The following is a 24,114-nucleotide window of genomic DNA, read 5'->3' on the forward strand; positions in this document are numbered from 1 at the left end:
TTATTTATTCCTTTGAATTTTTAGGCACGATAGCACCTGGCTATTTTTAAACAATTTCGCAAAATGATGTTTAGATATATTTTGATTTAATGGTTTACTCCAAATACGATAATATTTAATTTGATTTGATTTGTTTTGATTTGATTTGATTTGATTTAATTTGATCTTTGCCACTTCGATTTCCGCACCATCCTCCATTTTGTTCTCAACCGCATGCATCACGTCCTATTTTTTGCACACGATTGAGCTATGGGGAAAAACGAACTTAATGCGACGACGTTACAAACCGAAGTGTAACCACCCTATTCTTTGTCGGATATTAATCCGTTTTGTGCGGGTAACAGTACCTTATGACCCCGACTGCCGAGGGAACTTTTTTCTTTTGATGCCTTCAACTATCAAGCCTGTGGAGTTGTAAGCACCTTCACCCGCTAGTCTTATGCCATGGATGTTCAGTTGCGGTTGTTGTATGAACAGCGCTTCGCTCCATACATAACGAGTTCTCATCGAAATCAGCTACCGGAAATCCAAGGAAACTTACCATTTTAATTGGTCTTGCTGATAAAGACGTTGTTTTCACATTATAATTGAAAATATAGTTAGCCTCATTCAGGGATACATTGGATGCAGGAAAATTATTACGTATGACAGGGGTAATTCTGGACAATTAAGAGTTTAGTATGTTAAAATGTTATAATCGGAGCAAAGCCAGAGCAGCTCGATACCACTCGGGCAGGGGTTGTGTGCGCAACCCTTCAAAGAGATATCCAGCGCAATTTAAAGCTGTTTCAACCTCTCCTACCCGTGCGAAAACTGTTCATTTAGCAGAAAAGGCTCTGGCTACCTCAGGTTCCTCATGGACCTAGACGGTGAGCGGGATAGGCTGGAAGGTGCAATGTGGTCATATTAAATCGTTCCCGATATTGTTGGGCTTGTACCTTAATACCCGGCAAAGGAGCGTATTTATCGTACCATAACAACAAAAATCAAAGGGAAATCTAGTTTGCTCTGCAATACTTAGGTGTTGGACTCTGACTCCAGGGTTCAGGGAATGTGTGTTGATTACGGACCAGTCCCTCCAAGGTGTCTTATCGCTCTACATCTTTCATTTACATGATTGTTTCAAAAGCCCTTGGTGAGGTTTTTCTTGATTTAATTTGCAATGTAGCGGAAGAACTATGCAATTTTCGGAAAACATGCTAACTAGAGCAGCGCTACTTCTTGAGGCTATCCAATTAGCATTTCTTAAGTTAATGAGAGTTAAACTCCTGTCAGAGGAGAATGGATAGGTGGTCGAAAAGTCGAAAACTTTTGACATCGGTCGCCAGTTAACGCAGTTGTCAATAATTATTTCCGCCCTTGATTGCCGCTCGTAAATCAGAGTGATCAAAGCACTTGGCAACAGGGGCCGGAAAGGATTTAGTTGTTTTTGTGCTCTGAAGATATAAATACATATGTCGCGTAAGCTGTCGTAGCCCTGGAGCTGGAGAAATCAATGTTGGTTCGTATGAGACCGGTGTTGTTGAATATGTGGCTTGGTCAAATCTCATTTCAAAATTCGTCACATGATTGGTTATGATGATATGATTATGTGTCCCGCTTAACGCCACGTACCTGCTGTCAGTACTGTGACGGATTGTATCTGCTGAGCTCATAGGTACATGAACACTGAACACTTATAATTCCGCACAGCTTAGAAATTCACGTTGTTCTTGTTATAGCGATAAAAACACTCACAGAACTTGAGGAGTCTTATCAATTTTGATGGTGCTTTGCCGAACATTGATCCGGTACGACCCGTTAACAAGCACCATTAAGGTACAAACTCGACCATCTCGGGAACCACTTACTTACTTACTTAATTGGCGCTTAACCGTCTAAACGATTATGGCCATCCAACAAGGCGCGCCAGTCGCTCCTTCGCTCCGCCAACCGGCGCCAATTGGTCACACCAAGGGAGTTTAAATCGTTTTCCACCTCGTCCTTCCAACGGAATGGGGGCCGCCCTCTACCTCTGCTTCCATAGGCGGGTTCCGATAGAAACACTTTCTTGGCCGGAGCATCATCTTTCATTCGCATAACATGGCTTAGCCAGCGCAGCCGCTGCGTTTTAATTCGCTGGACTATGTTGATGTCTGCGTATAGCTCGTACAGCTCATCATTAAATCTTCTTCGGTACTCGCCATCGCCAACGCGTAGAGGTCCATAAATCTTTCGAAGAACTTTTCCCTCGAACACTCCCAAAGCCGCTTCATCTGCTGATGTCATGGTCCATGCTTCTGCCCCATATAGCAGGACGGGTACGATAAGTGACTTTTAGAGTAAGATTTTCATTCGCCGAGAGAGTACTTAATTGCCTACCTAGTCCAAAGTAGCATTTATTGGCAAGATTGATTCTTCGCTGGATTTCAGTGCTGATGTTGTTGCTAGTGTTGATGCTAGTGAACCTTCCAGCTCTGGATCACAATCAAATCTCATTGAAACGATCCGAACACGTAAAGGACGCCTGTTATTTTCAAGCTTCTTTTTCCCGAATCGATTGCTAAATTTTTATCGGTATCTGGATCAGGTTTGATTGGAACATAATATAATGCTGTCCTAAGGTAAAATGCAAAAAAGAACGTAAGTGATAAAATGCTTCATGTACCACATAGGGTCAACTAATTTGTTTACATTTGTTTGAGATAAAAGTCCCTTACGAGATAATCAGCAGAGCAGTTACGATAGAAATTTTATATGCTTAATTTTTTGACATCTATCTTTATTGTATGCGCTGTTGAATGTTTATAATAATACACATAGCAAAAATTATTCTGAATTATTCATGTAACATGAATGGACTATTTACAACACCTCTTTAATCATATTCCATAATAACTGTCAAAATTATTTAGTTTTAGAGCCTAGCAATACGAATTTCCTTAGTTAGTTAATTTAGCTATATATAATCAATTTTAACCATTTTTAATGATAATAATTTTCATTTGCTAATTTTTAAATGTCATTGTAAATCATCTTACATTTGTAATTCGATTTATCTAGAAATTATGATTTATAATTTAAATTATGCTCAACAAAACAAAAAAAAAAAAAACAATTAAAAAAATACAGAAAACATTTCAGTACATTTATGTAAGTAAAATACGATACAATTATGCAATTTGTATGTTTGTTTGTGCATTGATAATGACTATACCTAACCTCACACTAAGATTACATAATTTAAATTGTCTTTTTTTAAATGTCTTTTTTAGTTTCTAAATATCATACTTTTAAGATATTTTTAACTTATTACATAAACAATACTTATACAGGCGTGTAAGTAAATAGCTTTACACACCTTTTTGTCATATGTAATACATTTTTGATTGCAAGTAATACAAAAAGAAAATTTTAAATAAAATAATATTAGTACTAGTAACACCTTTTACGCATCCCCTTAACAGCATCACTGTAGCAGACATCATTCCTCGCTTATAATATATGTAATATGTATGATATTATAACTAATTTATTTATTTACAAATTGTGATTTTTTGTTGTGCTTTGTTTCAAATCTGTGGTCTTGTCCATAGCTCGCTCAAATCCTTCGGACGTATTTTACCTATTTCTGCAAAAAAAGGTTATTAATCAAAATTATCATTCGGCAAAACTTGCATCCTCTGTATTATCAGACCTACCGGAAGGACCGGGCATTAAAGCGCTGTCACGTTTAGATGAAGGCCATACTAAGTCCAAACGGGGCTGTGCGGCTACCTGATTTGACTGTGCTGGGCGGAAATTCGTGCTGCTATAGTGCAATTAAAAAAAGGAAATGAATTAAAATTTGATATAAGAAAAATATGCAATAATAAACAAAAATGTAAGTAATATTTACTAAAATCCTAAACTCCAATTCAGAAGTGGAATTTCATACATATTTTATAGATGATGGCATAAATCGTCATTCAAAAAAAATATGTATGTCCATTGTTTCCAAATCCTAAATGTATCCAAAACACAATGTCATAAATTTCGAAAATCGTTCCCGAAAATTATCAACATCAGACTCTCAATATTTTGTTTATTGTTGCCTTTTAATACCAATTGCATGCAGTTAGTCTATCCTTATGAGTTTCGCGCCAAACTTATCCTCGCACCAATAATGCCTTTAGTTGAATTAATAACAAATTTATTCCCACACTGAGCAACATTTCTAAACTAGTTTGTTGACCATTAAGTGTAGGTTTAACACTTTACCAAACTGATATGGAACACAAACCTGTTTTTCGCCATGATCATCTAAATGTTCACTGCAAATCTTTAGATTGCCGGGAAACTGTTCTTGTTGTTCTTTTGAACAGTCTGATTTTATAGTTTAACTTTGTTTAGGACTGCTACTTTAATAATTTAACAACGATGGGAAGTGAAATAGTTTGTTATTCGACCAGTGGGAATTTTTTGAGCTAAATTTCAATTCCTCTAATTTAACAAGTCATAATCATCACTAATTAGTGACAGTTATAACATACATCCCTGTTTTGCACTAACTGGCTTCATGAACTTTTGAAAGCACCAAGAAGGATCAAGTCTTGACATGACACAGCCGGCGAAGCCTACGCATTGTTTTTTTTTTTTTTTGCTGAACTAAATCTCACACGTACACCAATAAATTTTATAAGGAACTTTCCGGGACTTCCCCGGTCATTGTTTTATCTCTTCACAACGTTCGTTATTCCTAGTCATGCATCCAGGACAGGTTTTATGACAGATTTTAACAGCGTTTTTTTTTTTTTTTTTTTTTTCAATTGACTACTCAGTTCAAGGTATTACTTGTCGGCAAGAGCGATTCCCCATATTATTCCTAGACTGATATTCTTTAGACTGCTGATAGTAGCTGTTAACACGGGATTGTATCGATTCTTTTTATTATGACAGCAGGCACTTCCAGTTTTCCTCGCTCATGGCAAGATCCTACTTTTAAACCTCTTAAGATTAAAACAGCTTGCCGAGCCTTTTACTTACCTATAAGGGTGCTTCAAGCATCCATAGACCTCACGATATCGACCATACAAAGTACCATAGGAAACACCCAAAATGCGTGCAGCTTTCTTCATTTCTAATCTTTTGTTCTTTATAGCTTCCAATACCTGGAAAGACCATATTTTATAACATCTCTGTATAACATTTTTATAAACTAATATACCCGCCGTGTGAAAGGTTCCTCCCAGAATTGTGGGCGTCGTCCTTTAGCCAAGTAATCGTCCATTTTGATTACATCTTGCCATTCAGATATTTCTTCTGTGGTTAACCGCATTTCACTGACATCATACTCTTCCACTTTTATCTCTGAAATCTCTTGATCATTTCCGTTAGCCATAGATACCGAACCACTAACACCGCTCGAAGAAGATGCGCCTGCGCCAGCCGATGATAAACTAGCGCCCATTGACGGATGTCCATAATCGTGTGTCATCAACATGCCATGTTCGTTTAGTAAATAACCTTCGGGTACATATTTGCCGTAAGAATGAGCCGAGTGATGCAATGTTGATGGAAGAGATGGAGGTGGTGGTAGTGATGTTGTCGCGTGATCGTTGCTAGCACTTGACCGCTTATGTGAACTGCTCGCGTTATTTGTTAGGGTATTATTACCCGAGGTTGAGTTATTGGTCTTATCCATTCCATGCCGTACGCCTTCCATTTCTTCAACTGGTCGGGGCACTGTTGAACCTAAATCGACAGTTTGCTCTTGCTCTTCTTCTTTCTCAGCCGCGGCGACGGTATCACGTTCAGCTGGCTTATCGGCTATTGAATTTCGGGACTCACGCGCACTTGACTGCTGATCTTTACGCTCATGTTCGTCGTTTTCGATATTTTTATCATCGCGTTCATCTGCGCTTGCGCGTTTGGGCAATTGTGAGCGTTCAAGTGACTGTTCTCTCTCATATTCCTCAGAAGAACGTGCCTTACGCTTAGAAATCTTCGTTGGCGCATTGCTATTTGTTTCTTTGTCATCATTAATTTCCAAATTTTTTTCATTGTTCGAAGGGATATCGGTGCCACATTCAATAGCCGATTCACTATCGCCGCCACTACTTAGATTTACTTCCAAATTGCTTGTTATCCATTCGGGATCTGCTTGTGCGTCCTCTTGATCGAGCTCGTCTGTGTCCGATTGCATTTGGTGATGGTGTGGGTGATGTTGCTGGCGCTGTTGCTCTCGGTGCAATTGTCTCATACGTTTATTGTGCTGTTGCTGTTGTATGTGGTGATGGTAGGCAGCCGCTGCTGTGGCGGTTGTTGACGAAGGTTGTGGTATCGGCGAGATGACAGCAAGACGGCGTTGCTCGTCATTATAATGTCGCTGTGCCTCCATATATGCTTGCTGGTGGTGATGGTGTGCATCCAAATGGCTGCTATAGTGTGTATGTTTACGTCTGCAAGTTTTAGAATTTAATTTTAATTTAGTTAACAAAATATATAAAACCCCATGAAAGCGCATTACAATACAAACTCACACATTGAATACATCATAGGCATCGTCGAGTGGGGGGCGTCCACGTTTACGTTTCGGACCCAAGTAATTTTCGACTGGTGATGAAGCCGATGCAGTAGCTGCGGCGGCAGCAGACGCAGGCATTGGTGGTATCGGTGTCAATGTGGGCAAATGTTGACCTGTAGCTTTCGGTGATGATAGTTTACGTTCGCGCTGCATTTGCTGAGACTGTTGCAAATGATGGTGCTGCTGATGATCCATAAAAGCAGGGGAACCGGCGCGATGCGCTGCATACATCTCATGCAGTTGTGTTGGTGAGTGAAATTCGGTTGCTGCACTGGGCATTGGTGGACCATCTTCATCGTCACGCCAAGAAACTTCCGCTAAACCTTTGATTTTGAGATCATCTGCAGTCTTTAAGAGTGATGCTAAATTTGCCTGTAATATAAATGAAATTAAAAAATTTGCTAAATTAAGCACTTTGCTATGTTTCTACTTACATGTTCCACATTAATTTCGCCTTTGTACATAAACTCAATCAGGCATTTTACATCGGAGAATGTAACATCTTTCATTATGATAATCGGATCTCTCTCGCTGGCATAATTGGTCAGCACTGTGTCGAAGAAACTGCTGCAGGCGCATAATACCACACGATGGGCGCGTATGAGTTGTCCCTCACAAGCCAGCGTAACATCACAAAAGCAGCCACGGTCCAAAAGCTGTGAGAACATTGTTTGTAAATTACTATGATGGTATTTCCATCGCAAGCAATATTGTTGGGGCAACATGGCGGCGACTGGAATAGAGGAAGGAGGAAGAAACTGTGTTAGATCTTGGGATGTAAGATTTAAGATTATTAGATACCACTAACCAATAAACCAGGGGTATGTTTGTAATTGTCAAACCCTTGAAGGGCTAACTGTAAAGTTTAACTTTACCATTTTAGGATCATATAAAGATTGTATTCGAGATCGATCCGGGTCCAGTCTTGGACTTTATCGGAGAAATTGTAACGAAGTGATCCTATAAGCAATAGCTCCAAACTTACTCCTAAATGTGCCAAATTGATTCTGAAATGACCCCGAAAGGGGTCTTAATTACTTAATATGATTTATAAATTATCCAGACAATTGTCTCAATATGTTTCCAAAAATATATGATCCGGACCCAAAATAAAACCCAATGTTGACCAACTCAAAGTAGGACACGCACCGAACCCAAGGCCGTGTGCTGGAACGCAACTTAAATCAGCAACGAAAAAACTACACAACACAGCGGACTCGAAGAGGACTGCAATGCCTTCAGATATTACTTTAGCGAATACAAAAAAGCTGCATCGGGGCTGAAGAGAAGGGATCTTAAGAGCAATACTGTGGAAACCTTGACGAAACTTCAAGTAGTAAAAATAAGTTTGATTCGTCATGGACCATCTGAAGCCAAGAAACTTTGGAGCTCTTGATGGACACTCGATGTCCAATATATGCAGATGCGACGAACGTCATTATTGTTCTTCATAAACCGACGTCACAAACATCGTAAATCAGGTCATGATGCAAGCCGCTGACGACAAATATGGCTATGCACCGTTAGCCCGTTCCTAAACTACGCAGAAGTCCAAGACTGCAGGCCAATTAGCCCCTTTACATATATTCTGAAAAGACTGAGGAGATTTATTGACCCTCACAGAAGAGACAACTCAGAATTCCGCCAGATGGACGCGGGTCATCACGCATACTAAAAGGAAATAAAGCGCCCTTACTGAGGTAGATAGTGTTATAGAGAAATCTTTGAACTGCAAGGCCAACTGCAACACTTGTACCACATTCCACTTACAGCTCTAAAGTTGCATGGCTTCATCCAATGCTCAACCGTAGGGTCATCAACGCAAATTTAAGTGACGTCTCGGTGTGTAGACCGACAACCAGGAGCACTTATCAGGGGAGCGTGCTGTCGCTTCTTCTATGGAAACTGTCAGTCAAGGGGATCCCGGAAACGGAGCAAACGAGGGTAGTCGCATATGCTGAAAGAAATAGAAAGCATGTAGACTACTGCGACTTTTGTTGATAACCAGGCTGTCCGCGTCGCTGACGTCCAGAGGGCATCGAGAAATATTGAAGGAAATGAATTTACCGATGGCCAAGAAAGATTCCAAAATCGATATAAACGAAGCGAATATCCTCTGGAACAGAGAAAGATGGTATAGATGGTTCAAGGCAAATAGCAGCGATTTGACGTCTGGCGCTCATCAGTGGGTTTTTCTCATTTTATAATTAGTCTAAGAGCCCGTGACTGCCAGACCTTTTTCATTTTATTAAAGCTGAAATTTCGCCAATGCATACTTCTGATGCAAAAGACTGATTTTCATATATGGTCTTCGTCACGATATAAGAAGCCACTAGCCTCATTGCCAGACACTCTCCATAGTGGCTTTGTCCAGCCAGACACTTTTTATAATGCAAAACTGTACTTTTTCATAACGCTAAATACTTTTCCATAAGCTGAAAGTTTTTTACGGCAAACAAAATATCAAAAGTTTTTTTTTTAAGATTTTTTATTTGAATTTCAGTATAAAATTGCTTCGATGTTCTTTGCAGTTTAGAATGATTAAAAGTGTCTGGCTAATCAAAGCCACTATGGAAAGTGTCTGGCAATGAGGCTAGTGGCTTCTTATATCGTGACGAAGACCATATATGAAAATCAGTCTATAAAATTACGAAAGAAAGGTATATTTTTCTGCAAAATTTTTCCAGGATATCTGTTAAAGCCACTATGACTCAAGTTTTATAATAGACCAAAGATCCTGTTTGAGTTGGAAGTATGCACTGGCAAAATTTCAATTTTTATAAAATGACGAAGGTCTGGCAGTCACGGGCTCTTCCTCTAAATGCTCGTAATACGAAAATGAAAAAAAAAAAATCGAGATTCAATTGCGTATACCTACATATACACCTGCGGATCAAAAAATAGCAGCAATGATTTATCGGTAAAAAAGCCATAAATTGTATATCGAAAACTACGTTAGGCAATTTTGACCACGGATAATTGGAGAATTCAGGAAATGTTCTGAGTGTACAGTTTTGTAGCCCGATTCATTTAAGTGTAGTGCTTTACATTTCCTTCCATACAAAAATAAAATTTTTCAAACTTTGTTTGGAAAAAATTTAAAACATCTTTCGATAGAAATTGCAAAAAAATGTATGCGAATTTTAAGTGATCATTGTGGATAAAACAAGTGTGATAACTTCTGCATAGACATCAAAATTACAAATAGAATGGATCACCTGATTTTTAATTGACTATCGCTGTCTCAGTCTGTATCTCTTCCTATAAAGCCGGAGTCATTGGTGCCGTATGTCGTATCGCTGTATCCGTATCCCTAACGTAATCAGCTGTTTATCGTTACGACGGTAAACCAAAACCCAATTGGTTGGCTACGATACGGTTACGACCTTAGCGGCACCAATGATCGATTGCATTGACTCTCATAAGGTTGGTCGAATCAGCTGTTAAAAGGTTACCGATACGGTTACCGATAAAGCACCAATGTCTCCAGCTTTACCCGCTGAAGATAGCCGGCCCTATGCGCCGTCATATTGAACACCCTGTCAAAACGCTGCCAAAATGCTAAAAAGTAGCCATATTGAACATCCTGTCAGGCAGTTGACGGATAAGATATCACACTTGTTTTATCCACAATGTAAGTGATTTCAAACATGCACTTTGTCAGACAAAACTGACAAACATTTCATGAAATTCTACATTGAAAATTTTTCCTAAAGTTATAAATACTTTTTTTTTCGAAAATGGTTTGCATAGTTCTCGTCATGGTTCAACTACATGGTTGGCTCATCTCAAGAGCTGATTTTATTTTTTTGATTTCATTGGAGTTGAGATTGTCAAAAGGAGATGGCAAACGCAAAATGCAACAAACAATTTGACAATATTTTCTTACACACACAAGAACTGTAAAGTTTTATGCTTTCATTCCATTCCATTCGCCTAACACCAACACACAGATTTTGACAATCTGAACAAAGGTGTTTTGTTGCTGTAGAGATAAGCCAACTATATAGTTGAACCTTGGTTTTAACATTAAACATTACATCATTAAAGAGGTTTTTTTAATTAGTAAAAATAAAAATACAAAAAATATCCGAAAAAAATTGCAAATCATTTTAGCTACTATTATTTTACTCACAAGTGTTCATACACTTTTGTTTGTACATATCAAACCCTAAAATTACAATAGTAAAACACAATTTTCAATTTGAGTTTAAGGGTTCGCTAAGGTCGAATAAAAACAAAGTCAACCAAGGCAAGAAAAACAAAACTATTTTCAAGTTTTTCTCTGGTATATAAAAAGACGTATCCTTGGAAACAACAAATATGTCCAACTTGTGTCCATTCGAACAACCACAATGACACAAACACTCATATTTACCTAAATTTATGTTTTTCCGACCCTCCATTTTTAATATCGAGAACAGCAAAAAGAAAAAAAACTAATAATCGTAAAAACAGTGAGCAAAAAAATAAAAAATTAAGATACTCAATAACTAAATTCATAAGCGGAAAACAAAACAAAACTGGAAAATAATAAAGATGGAAAAATAAAAAAATATCTGGAAAATTTTAAAAAGTGCCAGATAAAAATTTTAAAAATTACAATTAGTCAAAATTATAATCCTTTGAAATAATAATATGCATTAAAGAAGCTTGAGGGCATAAACAAGAATAAAAAACCCAAACTTGCATTTGCCTAAAAGAGTTTGCAAAATTGTTTCCCAATTTTGTAAATTTTTTTTTTTTGTAGTAAAACAAAATTACTTATGCACGCATCAACGAAGGGTTGACCAGTTTAAGGCAGTGAGTTATAAAAAAAAAAATAAACAGCAAGGATATAAAACATCGAACGACGTCAACAGGGAACTTAAAGCTAATAGGAATTGACGCATTTGCAAAAGTGACATTTTATCGTTTGCATGGAGGGTGAAAGGAAGGGGTTGATGTCATAAAAATAAAATACTCTTTTTTAGTTACATATGTGCATATTTAAAAACATATATATGTACATGTATGTATTGTTACATATGGGGCATTCCATGCCAACTCATCTAGTACGCTATAGATTTTTAAACTCAGCTGAGGAAAGCTCACAGAGTATATTAATTTTGTTCGCATAAAGGTACCCCGTAACCCGTAACGGCATAAACTAATCGAGATAGATATAGATATATCAAATTGATCTGCGCGAAAAAAGAAATTCATTTAGCCATGTCCGACCGTCCGTCCATCTGTCCGTAAACACAATAACTTGAGTAAATTTTGAGGTATCTTAATGACATTTGGTATGTATGTAAGTTCCTGGGCACTCATCTCAGATCGCGATTAAAAATGAGAGAAATCGGACTATAGCCACGCCCACTTTTTCTATATCGAAAATTTCGAAAAACCGAAAAGTGCGATAATGTATTACCAAATACGGATAAAGCGATGAAACTTGGTAGGTGCGTTGACCTTATGCCGCAAAATAGAAAATTAGAAAAATTTTGGACAATGGGCGTGGCACTACCCACTTTTAAAAGAAGGTAATTTAAAAGTTTTGCAAGCTGTAATTTGGATTTCGTTCCACCCAGCGGGTTAAGGGGTCAGAATATACCTGCGGTAGGTATGCCTGTAGTAAGAGCTGACTAAAATACCAGATTCAAGGGGTTGTGTAGGGCAACCCTTTCAGGTTGCAAGCGTAATATATAGCTTCTCCAAAGCCAATTTTCAACCTCGCCTATCCGTGGCGAATCCTGTTTAATTAACAGCCGAGGATCTGGCGACCCCGATCTCCTCATGGATCTAGGGGTGGGAGGGCTTGGTACCGGAAAGTACCGGATCTGCATCCGGCAAGGACCATCAACAACGATAACACGCCCCCATCCTTCGGGGAGTGTTCTTATAGCTACAATAACAACAACAACGTTGAAATAAGAAAAGTTTGCATGCTTCAAAAAATGTTAGTTTTGAAAAGTGTTTCTTTTTTTTTTTTTGTTGATAAAAGCGTTTTTGAGTAAAAAACTGTGAAAATGATTTCTAGGATTTTTTTATATTTTACTATTCAAAAACTTTTTAAAAAATTAATGTTTTTGTTGAAACAAAAATATATCGACCCAAATTTGTAGATAAAAAGTTTTCTACATTTTACTATGCAATTTTTTTAGTTAAGTTTTGGTAATTTTTTTTAAATATTCTGAAAAAATAATTTATTAAAATGAGTTATTTGTTTATTTTAAAGATTGTTTATCTAGTACAAAAAATATGAAAAATAGTTTACAAATTTCGTTTTTTTTTTTCTTGTTTTTTGAAATTTGAGAAAAAATTCAATCCAATTTCCAAAATCGAAAATATTTTCAAGAAAACAAAAGTTTCGAAAAAATTTCATTAGAATCTCCAAAATTGTAGCTGTTTTCGCATGTTACTTTTTAATTTTATCTACCCAATAAACGGAAATTTCGATAGCAAACAATGCTTTTATCAGACAGATAAATCCTAAAGAAAATCTTGTATGCTTCGAAAAAGTGTTCTTCCACTTTTATTTATTATTTTTGCCAGCTTTGTTGGAAAAAATGTTTTTGAGTAAAAATGGTACCCACGATTTTTTTTTAATTTTTCATTTTATAAATTTTTAAGAAATCCAATTTTATTTGTTGAACAACTTTTTTTTAATAAAATCGGCAAAATATGTTCCAACTTGGGTTATTTGGATATACAATTTTTTTATGTTATGTCAAGCAATGTTTTTTTAGTAATTTTTTCAAAATATTGGAAAAAAATAGTGCGGTAAATGGAAAAATTAACGAAAACCAATTTTGAAAAACTTGAAAATGTTTCCGAAAATTTTCGAAGTCTGTTTAAAATTTTTAAATTTTACTTGGATTTTCTCATGTTACCTTTAACTTTTGTTCACAAATTTTTTTTTTTATCGTAGGTACAGGTAAACCTCAAAGCTAAGATAAATTTTGACAATTTCTTTTTGGAGTGGTGCTGAAGATTTTCTTTCACATAAAGAATAAAATGTTTGAATTTTATGTGTGTATGTTTAATGGTGTGTTCAATTTTACTTAAGATTTAAGAATTAATAAGCTTAACACCGATAAATGATAATTCTTATTGAATTATTATTTTTGGTTTTATTGGGAAAAACTGAAAAGAAGGAAACATTTACTGGCATATTGCGATGGTACCATTTCGAAAACCGCCACGTCATCATCGTCAGGCAATTTCGTAATGTTTATTTATTTCAACAGGTTTTACCGGGAATCGAACCGTGGTCAAACTGCTGAAATCACAATCGCCTAACCATTGGGTTATTATGTGGTATTTGCTTTCTTGGCTTATTTCAGTTTTATCCCATTTTTCAATTTTTAAATTTTTTGTATGGAAAAAGGTCTAAAGCGAAAACAATTTCGAAAACAAAAATCTTATTAATCGTCAAATTTGCTTAAAACATGGAAGGACCAGGTGGAAAACGATTGAAGTTCTCTTGGTGTGACCAACTGGCGCCAGCTAGAAGAGCGAAGAAGCGACTGGCGCGTCTTCTTGAACGACCATAACCGTTTAAACGGTTAAGCGCCAATTAAGTAAGTAAGCATGAAAAGAGGGAATTTGTGAGGAAGAGAGGGAGAAATAAAAATAAAGTAGAGCAAAGAGTAAAGAGAGGAAAGTGAGAGAAAAACGGGAGGGAAAATGTAGTGGATAGTAAGTGTGAAAAAACAGTGTATTAATCATGACTCCTGAGTTATAGCTAGAAGAAATATATTTCTTTTTTGTAATTTTAATGAATAAAGGCGTACGCCTCTAGGTAAGACAGGATTAGTAGCACGAGCTTCCCATCCACACAACAAAAAGGAGTTATGGACTCCTGTGTATTGCATTTTTCGTGAGATGACGACCTTACAACCGATAGGTTAGTTTTCTAAGATAGGACGTTTAGAGAAGCGGCTGAGATTGGGTGATATTCTACTGAGCAGACGAAATTTAGTTGACACAATATAAAAGTAAGGTTCGTAAGTTTTTAAAACATAAATATGTAGGTAGTACCTCAATTTATGTATGAACATAGTATGTATGTTTAAGTAATGACAAAAACACACCGCTACATTTTAATTAATTGTACAATTTGTATTTCCCTCATCTCAAATAATAATGCTGAATTTTAATTTAATGAAAATTTTAAATATGAACAAAATATATTTTTTCGCAGCATACTTCCGCCTTAAGGAAATTTCTATGGTATAAATTCAAACTAATGGAAAATATGAAAAAATAAAAAAATATGATAAGCAAACAACAACAAAAACAACCATAAATTACAAACTTTTTATTTAATATGAAATTTTACTGAAAGATAAATAATATCAACAACAAATAGGTGCGTTCTGAAAATTAAAGGAAAAAAAATTTAAACGAAGCCAAACAACAATAAGAATTGCCTACATACCCACAAACATGTAGCACGAAATTACGAAAAGTGCAATTTACGGTTGCCGTGTGAGAAAAAATTAATTAAAAATAAAAATGGCCGCGGCTACTTTTTCATTGTTGTTCGTTGTTGTTGTTTTCATCAGATTTTTATGACTACAAAATGAACTTTTGGTTCGCCAGAGCACAGTAAACGCTAGCGCATCAGAAACACACACATACAAAGTGCGGGGAAGGAGAGTAAAAAAATGCTGGAAAAAATTGAACGCATAAAACCTTCGAGTTTTTTAATTTGCATTCTTTATTTATTTTTTCCATAAGCGCAACGCGGCGAATGAATTTATTTTTTTATTCGTTTTTTTTTTCGCTTTACATTTTTATACTCAGTTGAGCAGAGCTCACAGAGTATATTAACTTTGATTGGATAACGGTTGGTTGTACAGGTATAAAGGAATCGAGATAGATATAGACTTTCATATATCAAAATCATCAGTATCGAAAAAAAATTTGATTGAGCCATGTCCGTCCGCCCGTCTGTCCGTTAACACGATAACTTGAATAAATTTTGAGGTATCTTGATGAAATTTGGTATGTAGATTCCTGGGGACTCATCTCAGATCGCTATTTAAAATGAAAGATATCGGACTATAACCACGCCCACTTTTTCGATATCGAAAATTTCGAAAAACCGAAAAAATGCGATAATTCATTGCCAAAGGCGGATAAAGCGATGAAACTTGGTAGATGGGTTGACGTTATAACGCAGAATAGAAAATTAGTAAGATTTTGGACAATGGGCGTGGCACCGCCCACTTTTACAAGAAGGTAATTTAAAAGTTTTGCAAGCTGTAATTTGGCAGTGGTTGAAGATATCATGCTGAAATTTGGCACGAACGTTACTAGTATTACTATATATGTGCTAAATAAAAATTAGCAAAATTGGATGAAGAACACGCCCACTTTTTAAAAAAAAAATTTTTTAATTCAAATTTTAACAAAAAATTTAATATCTTTACTGTATATAAGTAAATTAAGTCAAAATTCAACTCCAGTAATGATATGATGCCACAAAATACAAAAATAAAAGAAAATTTCAAAATGGGCGTGGCTCCGCCCATTTTCATTTAGTTTGTCTAGAATACTTTTAATGCCATAAGTCGAACAAAAATTTACCAATCCTTCTCAAATTTAGTAGGGGCATAGACTCTATGACGGTAACTGTTCTCTGTGAAAATGGGCGAAATCGGTGGAAGCCTCGCCCAGTTTTTATACACAGTCCACCGTCTGTCCTTCCGCTCGGCCGTTAACACGATAACTTGAGCAAAAACCGATATATCTTTACTAAACTTAGTCCACGTACTTACCTGAACTTACTTTATCTTGGTATAAAAAATGGCCGAAATCCGACCATAACCACGCCCACTTTATCGATATCAAAAATTACGAAAAATGAAAAAAATGCCAACATTCTATACCAAATACGAAAAAAGGGATGAAACATGGTAACTGGATTGGTTTATTGACGCAAAATATAACTTTGGAAAAAACTTTGTAACATGGGTGTGACACCTACCATTTTAAGTAGAAGAAAATGAAAAAGTTCTACAAGGCGAAATCAACAGACCTTGGAATCTTGGCGGGAATACTGTTAGTGGTATTGCATATATAAATAAATTAGCAGTACCCGACAGATGATTTTCTGGATCACCTGGTCCACATTTTGGTCGATATCGCGAGAACGCCTTCACATATACATCTAAGGGCCACTCGCTTTTAAAACCCTCATTAATACCTTTAATTTGATATCCATATCGTACAAACACATTCTAGAGTCACCCCTGGCCCACCCTAATGGCGATATCTCGAAAAGACGTCCACCTATAGACCTAATGCCCACTCCTTCTTAAAATGCTCAGTAACACCTTTCGTTTGATACCCATATCGTACAAACATTCTAGAGTCACAACTGGCCCACCCTAATGGCGATATCTCGAAAAGGCGTCCACCTATAGACCTAATGCCCACTCCCTCTTAAAATGCTCAGTAACACCTTTCGTTTGATACCCATATCGTACAAACATTCTAGAGTCATCCCTGGCCCACCCTAATGGCGATATCTCGAAAAGGCGTCCACCTATAGACCTAATTCCCACTCCCTCTTAAAATGCTCAGTAACACCTTTCGTTTGATACCCATATCGTACAAACATTCTAGAGTCACCCCTGGCCCACCCTAATGGCGATATCTCGAAAAGGCGTCCACCTATAGAACTAAGGATTACTCCCTTTTAAAATACTCATTACCATCTTTCATTTGATACCCATATCGTACAAACACATTCTAGGGTCACCCTGGCCCACCCTAATGGCGATATCTCGAAAAGGCGTCCACCTATAGACCTAATGCCCACTCCCTCTTAAAATGCTCAGTAACACCTTTCGTTTAATACCCATATCGTACAAACATTCTAGAGTCACCCTTGGTCCACCTTTAGGGCGATATCTCGAAAAGGCGTCCACCTATAGAACTAAGGATTACTCCCTTTTAAAATACTCATTACCACCTTTCATTTGATACCCATATCGTACAAACACATTTTAGAGTCACCACTGGCCTACCATAATGGCGATATCTCGAAAAGGCGTCCACCTATAGACCTAATGCCCACTCCCTCTTAAAATGCTCAGTAACACCTTTCGTTTGATATCCATATCGTACAAACATTCTAGAGTCACCCTTGGTCCACCTTTATGGCGATATCTCGAAAAGGCGTCCACCTATAGAACTAAGGATTACTCCTTTTTAAAATACTCATTACCACCTTTCATTTGATACCCATATCGTACAAACACATTCTAGAGTCACCCCTGGCCCCCCCTTATGGCGATATTTCGAAAAGGCGTCCACCTATAGACCTAATGCCCACTCCCTCTTAAAATGCTTAGTAACACTTTTCGTTTGATACCCATATCGTACAAACATTCTAGAGTCACCCCTGACCCACCCTAATGGCGATATCTCGAAAAGGCATCCACCTATAGACCTAATGCCCACTCCCTCTTAAAATGCTCAGTAACACCTTTCATTTGATTCCCATATCGTACAAACACATTCTAGAGTCACCCCTGGTCCACCTTTATGGCGATATCTCGAAACGGCGTCCACCTATGGAACTAAGGATCACTCCTTTTCAAAATACTCATTAACACCTTTCATTTGATACCCATATCGTACAAACAAATTCTAGAGTCAGCCCTGGTCCACCTTTATGGCGATATCCCTAAATGGCGTCCATCCATAGAACTATGGCCTACTCTCTCTTAAAATACTCTTTAATACCTTCCATTTGATACACATGTCATACAACCACATTCCAGGGTTACCCTAGGTTCATTTTCCTACATGGTGATTTTCCTTATTTTGTCTCCATAGCTCTGAGCTGAGTATGTAATGTTCGGTTACACCCGAACTTAGCCTTCCTTACTTGTTCATGCTAATTTTGTACTGTAGTTAAGGTTGTTTTTTTTCCCTCGTTTTTGTTTTCTTCTTTTTATTGTTCATTTCTTCGTCTTTTGCATTTTTATGACATTAATGAATAAGGATACGTGCACACATACAAAGGTATGTTGTGTGTGAATGTACATATCGCACACCTACATACAGATCAATAGGGAGGTAACTCAAAAATGTGAAATTTCGAAGTTATGAGTACCTCCGACATTCTCAATTAAATACCTACCGAACTGTATAATCGATTTACTAATACCTCCACTAACCAACGAGAAAAGACTTTGGAAACCATAAATATTGCATTGGCGCATATGGGAAAGGCAGTCAGTGTTTGACGTTTTCTGAACATTGCGATTTTTTGGTTCGATCGCTATTTTGGTCTAGGTGTGCGATATGTATTTATTTACATCCCACTCGGCATTTAGATGATTAAATTTTGATTTTCCCTACATACAAATACAATTTGATTCTTCTTTCTGACAAAATAACGAGTTATCATACAATTGAACAAAAGAAATAATCAAGTATGAATACTTTTGATGATCAAAAACTGAAAAGCATCTTTCGATCACTTTTTGGAATCATTTTTGAAGTCCTTTGATGATTAAATTTTAATATTTCATAAAAGTCAACAAAAAAATAATCAAATATACTTACATTTGATGATAAAAAACTGAATATAGTTTTTCAATCACATATTGGAATCATGTTGGAATCAAATGTGTTTACTTTAGGTGATCAAAAATTTATGATCATTTTTAATTCAGCTTTCTGAATCCTTTCTGACTATATTTGTTGACTGAATAATGAGTTTTATACTTGTTAAAATTTTACTTTTCATTTAAAATCTTACTTTTTTCACATACACACATTTTTTCAGTCATGAAGTAATATTGAAAAATATTGTACATATATAAAATTTGTATTATGAAGACATTATTCAAGACAATTTAATGCAAATGCTGCTCGTGCCCGAAGATTTCCCCAACCATTTCTCCACCTTCGGCTTCCCAGAAAATACATAAAAGTTGGACAATACTAAAGTTGTGAGCTATTTGACCAGGTAAGTGAAACTCTCTTGACATATGTACCTGGATATGCCTTCAACATCCCGCACCGTATCGTATTTTAAGATATTGGCGATCATAGCTGATGTTGGATCTTGTAGTCGCAGGTGTATATCGGTCAAGTTTGTTTGCGAGTTACCTGTGGTTAAAATAGCTCACTTCCGCATGCTTTCTTCCGCAATTGTCCAAAGAGAGTCCGGATATAGCCTTACCATGCTCCCGAAATGGTTTCGAAATCATCTCTAAAAAATAAAGAAAATAATCAGAAAAATAGTATCGAAACAACCCAAATATAGTTCCGAAATGAAACCGTAATACATCAGAAATGATCCCAAAATAATACCGAAACTAACCGGAGGTAGTGCTAGAATGATCCGGCAATGGTTTGAGAATGATGCAGAAACAGTCGCATACAATGGAATCGTTCCGCAGACACTTTCGACATATACAGCTAATGAGAATATCACCCTGCCTAGGATGCCATAAATTCTGAAATATGAGATGCCCAATTTTATTATTGTAGGCCAAATAAACACAAACTGACAGCGATTTAAAAAAAACTGTTTTCATATAGAAGGGGATGGCACTACCACATTTTCAAAAATTGCTTAGATAACGACTGGCCCTCATATCTCCTATATCATCGGCTTAGGCCTAGGTTAGGTGTAATGATTAAAAAGTAGTTAAGAGAAACATATTTCCGGAGTAGTGTAGAATCCCCCTTTTTATGAAAAATAAAAACTTGGCCGAACCAAGGAAAATCTATGACTAGATCATCCACAGCCATGGATACAACATTAAACAAAATCTGATATTCGGTCCCATCAATAAATATGGACACACTAGTATATTGTATTTATGTATGTATGTATGTATGTGTGTGTATATTATCCTAATTATGTTTACAGATAAAAGACTTAGGTACATACCCACATGTAAATATGTATGTATGTTAGGGCGGGTCGATTTAAAAATCGCTCATTGCTCTGTGAAAATCGTATTCTAGGGATCAAAATAAGAAACTTTGCCGAAGGAACCATACCTATAAAACGAATTCTGATGTCCCCCCCTTTGGGTCGAACTTTTGTGTAGGGGCAATTTCAATTCTACCTGCTGTGGCTTGTGGTGGCTTAAAAAAAACAACACAAGCAATTTTACGATCTGCAATTGTGTCACAGTGATATCTTCATTTTTTAAAACGGTTGAATAAAAAACCCACACAACTATGTTTACGACATGCAAATGCATCACAGCGATGCCTTGGTTTTAAAAGGGGGTTGTAAAAACGCTTATTTCTAATAATTTCTTTTCTATTACTAAGTTAAATTCATTTTTTCATTTACTTATGTTCTGACTAAATAAATTTCTAAGGAGAAAAATAAACTCCAAAAAGAAAAGCATAGGCATTTCAAAGTGGGATTTTTCAAAACATCCGAATTCGTTTTAGAGGTATGGTTCCTTCGGCAAAGTTTCTTATTTTGATCCCTAGAATATGATTTTCACAGAGCAATGGGCGATTTTTTTGCCTCCCCACAAATCGACCCGGCTTAATGTATGTATGTATATTTAAGCACTAAAAACGTATCTACTCATAAGTATAAATAAAAAAACGTCTTAAGTAGGGAACTTAGCACTTTTCCATGTTTGCCAGATTCCTTAAATAAACAAATTTTCCAAATAAAATTCTTAAAATTTGTTTTTTTTTTCTTTGCATTTTCAAATTTAAATTTTTTTATCTTAAATGTTTGTAAATTTTTTTCTTCTTTCCTTTCCTTTATTCCCACTTTAATATGAGCACATAAAACGAAAAAAGAAACAAAAATCCCTAACAATTAATGTTGCCCATTAAATGGGGCAAAGACGACAAGCAAGTGCAGTGTGACGAGTTTTACAGGTAACGGTAAAGGGTTATGGAAAAAGTGAAGAGGCGCTAGTCTGCGCGTTTTTTTTCTTTGTGTTTGTGTATGTCAAGATGCAGCAGTCCTTTGGGTGACGATAAAAAAATCATTTCCTGCAACAAGATATAATTTATTTGCATTTTTTTGTTTTCTTATATTTTTTGCATTATATTTTTATTTTCACATTTTTTGGTATATTGTAATTTTTTCCTTTTATGGCGATTTTCCACATTTTTGTTTGTGCCTTTGCTTCTTCGCAAATTACTAATTATTTTGTAGTAGTTTTTTTTTGTCATGTTTCATTTTACTTTTTTTATTTTGCCCTTTTTCGCACATTTTTTCATTGAAAAGTTCAACGGCAAAGACTAACTACTTGTTAGGGGCGATACCCTTGTATCTACATTGGACAGCGGTGGGCCGAGATATGAGGACATTTACTTGAAATGTGTTATCAATAAATGAAATGGATGTTAATTTCAAGCAGGAAATTTTTATGTATTGTTGTTATTCCACATCCACAAATTTTTCAGCATAAATTGCATTTCGAGTTGAGTATTTCGATTTCAAATTCAGAAAATTATAATAGATCGATTTCAATTATTGCGTTTTGATTTGGAGCTCCTCAATTCGAGTTCAGTTAAAGTTAGAATTTAAATTTTAAATGCTGTAAATTAAAATAAAAACTCACAAATTACAATTTTGAGCTCAGATTATATATTTCAAATTAAGTAAATTGCTATTTCAAATTTAAAAAATTAAAATAAAAATATCATTCAAGTTCAGAATTTTCATTTCAAATTCGGAAAAGTTAAAATTCAAAATCACAATTTACATCTTAAATTCAGAGAGTAATAATCAAATCAGAAAGTTGCAATTCATTTCCAAAAATTAAAAAAAAAGCGCAGGCGAAAGTTTGGAGTAAAAAATTCCACGATCTTTAATTCCAAATTTTAATTTCATGGTATGATACGAGATATTTACAAGCATTAATTTCCAAAATATGCAAATATTGGAAAAGCGCTTTTTTTAAATCTTGAAAATTTATTGAATAGAAAGATTTTTTATTAAAAATTTTAACATTAATTCTCTTTACAAAAGCGACGTTGATTTCAACATGATTCTGACATAATTATCTTGCGGCTTTGGAATTAATGTCATTGATATTCGTTCTCTTTCAAATGCGAATTAATGCCAATTGAAGCTAGCTCCATTGACACTACTACACGTCACCTAATATCAAAGCTCCAAAAATTACAATTTAAGTTCAGAATTTCTATTTCAAATTCAATAAATTACGACTCGTTCCGAACTTCCGTTTCAAATTTAGAAAATTGTAATTCAAACTCAACCTAACCGATTTACAATTCTATCCTTAAATTTCCATTTCGGAAATTTTCTTCCGATTATTATTCTTGTAACTCCGTCTATTGTCCTTTTGAGCTCCGAAGTCATTCCAATACAGTTTTGTCTACTAAAACTTTTGTAGATCCTTGTTAGGTACAAAAGAAGGAATTATAGGCTTCTCAAGATCAGAATTATGACATATTAATTTAACATCGAATGTTCAAAAAATAAGTTGCAATTCAAATACAAAATCTGCTGTTTTTTTTTAATAAAAAAAGTGTAGCCACAAATTTTCAAGGTACCCCAATACCTTGCCAAGCGCTGTATGTAGACAATGTATTAAAGAAGACGATGAAAAAATATTACGCTCATTTTGGCCCATTTAATTTTTTCTCATCCCCTCTTCCTGCTGCATAATTTGAGTGTTTTTTGAAATTCTTCTTCGGTAATATTTTACATAACGATTTTTTTTTATTATTATGGCAAGCGCGCACATTTTATGTTACTCGGAAATTTGGCAAAAAATAGTAATTAAATGAAATGAGTACAGCTTAAAGTATATGGGCAAATCCCAAAAACTTTTCCTTTTTTGGATACTCGGGTTTTACACACGGGCAAATAATAACTTAAGGCCAGAAAAAAGTATAGGGACATTAAGTTTGATTTTTTGACTATCCGATCGGATGATTTTAAAAATCAAGAAAGTTGATAGTAAGTTTTTGCAGAACTTCGATTTTTACACTTTTTCAAGCAATACACTTGATTTTTTTTTTTTTTGAATTTTTTCGATAAAATTTTGAGGCATCGCTGAAACGCTATGCAATTTAAACTGAACGTTGTTTTTGAGACGGAGATTCTAAAAGTATGAGCAAAATTAATGTGCCCCTTCAATACAAAAAACTATCATCAATCAAAGTAGCGATACCTTTTTTTGTCATTTTCAATATTGACAGTTTTTTTGCTTATAGCTTTTTGAGGCAACTGAGTATTGAAATTTGGATTATGCACGATAATAGCCTATCAGGGTTGCTTGGTTGCGTTAATTTTTTTCAGGAGCATGTTTTTTTGTGGGCACAGCTACAATTTTACTTTTATCACTTCATACCCGTTTGTTAATTTTTTCTCTACACCACAGTAGTATAACATCAATTGCCTCATCTTAGAATATTCACGCAAGGAAAGTTATTGATGTTTGTAGATGGGGCAAATATACGAAATTTCGGACAAGAATTGGCAATCGCCAAAAAGTGTAGACATTTTTTTTAACCAGGTTTTATTTAAAAGTAAATGAAAAGAAACACAAATTTGGTACAAAAATTTAAAAAAAAAAAGTTTTCTACATTTT

At 35.7% G+C, this 24,114-nt stretch overlaps 1 protein-coding gene across 8 annotated transcripts in view; it reads right to left on the reverse strand.

Moving 5' to 3' along the window:
• Positions 1–2,757: 2,757 nt before the first annotated feature.
• Positions 2,758–24,114, reverse strand: part of LOC137251201 (longitudinals lacking protein, isoforms H/M/V) — a 131,417-nt gene continuing 110,060 nt past the window's right edge. For 7 of the 8 annotated variants that reach the window (XM_067785384.1, XM_067785379.1, XM_067785383.1 and 4 more), the window contains exons 4-9: positions 6,979–7,277; positions 6,501–6,916; positions 5,186–6,419; positions 5,005–5,129; positions 3,681–3,790; positions 2,761–3,610 (exon numbers count right to left, since the gene is read on the reverse strand). In XM_067785384.1, coding sequence (XP_067641485.1) covers positions 3,552–3,610; positions 3,681–3,790; positions 5,005–5,129; positions 5,186–6,419; positions 6,501–6,916; positions 6,979–7,269 — 2,235 coding nt within the window. In that variant the 5' untranslated portion in view covers positions 7,270–7,277 and the 3' untranslated portion in view covers positions 2,761–3,551. Of the gene's footprint in view, positions 3,611–3,680; positions 3,791–5,004; positions 5,130–5,185; positions 6,420–6,500; positions 6,917–6,978; positions 7,278–24,114 lie in introns of all 8 variants that reach the window. The other variant, XM_067785387.1, reaches the window with a different exon arrangement.

Source organism: Eurosta solidaginis, chromosome 4 (assembly GCF_040869045.1).
Source record: "Eurosta solidaginis isolate ZX-2024a chromosome 4, ASM4086904v1, whole genome shotgun sequence".
NCBI lineage: Eukaryota > Metazoa > Arthropoda > Insecta > Diptera > Tephritidae > Eurosta > Eurosta solidaginis.